This window comes from Rhinopithecus bieti, unplaced genomic scaffold (genome assembly GCF_001698545.2).
Source record: "Rhinopithecus bieti isolate Rb0 unplaced genomic scaffold, ASM169854v2 scaffold_48739, whole genome shotgun sequence".
Lineage (NCBI taxonomy): Eukaryota > Metazoa > Chordata > Mammalia > Primates > Cercopithecidae > Rhinopithecus > Rhinopithecus bieti.
In genome coordinates this window covers 947284-950042 of record NW_016820251.1, presented here as the reverse complement: position 1 = coordinate 950042, position 2759 = coordinate 947284, and the positions used below count along the sequence as shown (strand labels likewise).

At 31.6% G+C, this 2759-nt stretch overlaps 1 protein-coding gene across 1 annotated transcript in view; it reads left to right on the top strand.

The window, feature by feature from the left end:
- Positions 1-2759, top strand: part of SNX2 (sorting nexin 2) — a 52820-nt gene that overhangs the window by 37799 nt on the left and 12262 nt on the right. The window contains 3 exon segments of the mRNA XM_017859726.1: positions 859-934; positions 1870-1983; positions 2237-2330. Coding sequence (XP_017715215.1) covers positions 859-934; positions 1870-1983; positions 2237-2330 — 284 coding nt within the window.

Sequence of the window (2759 nt, the reverse complement as noted above, 5' to 3'; positions counted from 1 at the left end):
CAGAAGCTCTTTAGTTTAATTAGATCCCATTTGTCAATTTTGGCTTTTGTTGCCATTACTTTTGGTGTTTTAGACATGAAGTCCTTGCCCATGCCTATGTCCTGAATGGTATTCCCTAGGTTTTCTTCTAGGGTTTTTATGGTTTTAGGTCTAACATTTAAGTCTCTAATCCATCTTGAATTAATTTTTGTATAAGGTGTAAGGAAGGGATCCAGTTTCAGCTTTTTACTTATGGCTAGCCAGTTTTCCCAGCACCATTTATTAAATAGGGAATCCTTTCCCCTTTTCTTGTTTGAGGTATGGGGAAAATATTGAAGAAAATTTAGTTCTTGTCAAGTGAGGACTCAAGCTAATTGTGATCATTTAAATATGCTGATATGCAAAAAAAATTGGTATACTCTTCCCCATTTTGGTGATAATAGCAATTTAAAACTTGGTTGAGTGGAATATATATAGTAATAATAATATGTTTCTTAGAACTCTAAAATTATAGTTGAGAATGTAATGACTCCATCTAAAGATAAAATTATTCAACAAACTCACATGCCCCTTTACAACATTAATACTTTGCAATGAGAAGTTTGGTAAGTTATTTAACCTCTCCCCACTCCGACCCCTTGCCATTTCTCTTTTTACATAATTATGAAAACTGGATAGTATATCAGTTTTCAGAAGATGAACAAAAACCTTTTTAATTATTAAATTGCTGTAAGATTCTAAGTAATTACAGTGAGAGCAGACTAATAGGAAGTAGTGAGGACATCTTTTTTCCTTGTATTTCTATTTTTTATCATTTTGTTGAAATATAATCCAAGATGCTACTGATTGATAAAGGAGCAATTTTACTCTTAAATCTAGGTATCTTCAAAGAACAGTAAAACATCCAACTTTACTACAGGATCCTGATTTAAGGCAGTTCTTGGAAAGTTCAGAGGTATTATTTCTGTATTAAATTTTTGTATATGAATGTTCTCATTATTTGTCATTGTAATTTATATGACTATATATAGTAAATAATTGGGTCAATAGATGGAATAATTATTATTATTAGTTTTTGCTTAGTGCTTTGATTACCCTGCTAAATTAGTAGCAAAATATCTTTGCTTTGATACTTGTAGGATGATTAGTCCCTTTCATGAACACTTAAAACAAGATTTAAGAGAGTGGTTTATAAGTAGTCTAACTCTGAATGTCCTAAGTTGTTCCTCAGGCGTCATGTTGAAATAAGTTTATTCAGACTTCATTTTAGAGAAAGAGAAAGTTGAATGTGTGTTTGCTTGTCTACATTTTGGTATCCTTATTGAGGTTTTGAAATGCAAATTTGTGACTTGAAAGAGCCTAAATTATAACCATGATGCTCTTTATGTTTGAAATGTTTGGTATAATTTTGGCTCTTAAGAACAATTTGAGTTCTAGTTTGAGTTTTTTTCTTTAATTTACTTGAGTTGCAGAATTTTTTAAAAACTCAAAATCACACAATGCTAACTGAGCATAAGGAGATTTTTCTCAAGACTTTCTTCTTTCCTTATAAACAGTTTATTTCTGTTAGCAAACAGGTGGCCAGTGTTAGGGTACTTGGCAATTTCTTAATATATTTTGACAAACAGGGTGTTTGTTCCATCTAAATGTAAACGTGCAGAAGAAAAGCAAATGGAAAGTCTATTTTTTAAGTTTTCCTTTGAGAATGTACAAGTAGTATATTTGAGAAATTAGATCTCACTACTGAAATGTATGAGAGTGAAGAAAATACAACCTCCTTTTTTAAATTTGTTGGGGGCGGGTAGGAAGGAGGGGGGATCACTTTTGTGCCCAGTTAAACCTCCAGGCTTTTAACCGGTTTGTTTGCCCTTATTTGTCATTCAATTCCAGCTGCCTAGAGCAGTTAATACACAGGCTCTGAGTGGAGCAGGAATATTGAGGATGGTGAACAAGGCTGCCGACGCTGTCAACAAAATGACAATCAAGATGAATGAATCGGATGCAGTAAGAGCTGATTTTTCGACTTGAATAATGAAATGAATTAATGAGCCCAACAATTGCATTTTAAAGCTGTACAAGTGGAAAATAGGATATTAATTTGCTTATTGAGTTTAGTTCTCAGCCACATCAGTTGGCCACCATGGTTATACATGGTTAATTTGTTGCTTTAAAACAAGGAATATAGCTTGGTATTGGTAACCTAATTTACAATGGTTTGTTCTTCCTAAATTAGCTCCATTTTTCATTTTTTTCTTAGTGGTTTGAAGAAAAGCAGCAGCAATTTGAGAATCTGGATCAGCAACTTAGGAAACTTCATGCCAGTGTTGAAGCCTTGGTCTGTCATAGAAAAGGTTTGTTTGCCTTATTACTTATGTGGTTAGCACCATAAAACTAGTGAAAATATTTTATTTAAATTTTATGAAAATAAATATGCTGAAGTCATTGCAGAAGAGAGAAAACAATCGTTTTAAGACAATATTTTCTAGTTCTACTTTATTATTTAAAATTTTTTGTTCTATTTTGATTTAATATCTAGTTTGGAAGTAGAAAAATAACGAGCTTAGAAAACTATTTGTTAACTGGTACAGATATGAGCTTAAAAAAGAACAAAGAAAACTATATTTGAATTTTGGATGAAAACTTGGTCACTTGATTAACTTTTTGTTAAGTATAGTTACAGTTAAATGGATGAAGATGTCTTATCAATTAGTCACTGATTGTAATAAAAAATTTGAGATTTGAAAATTGCTTTTTGAAAATTTTTTGGGAAGTATTTGTTT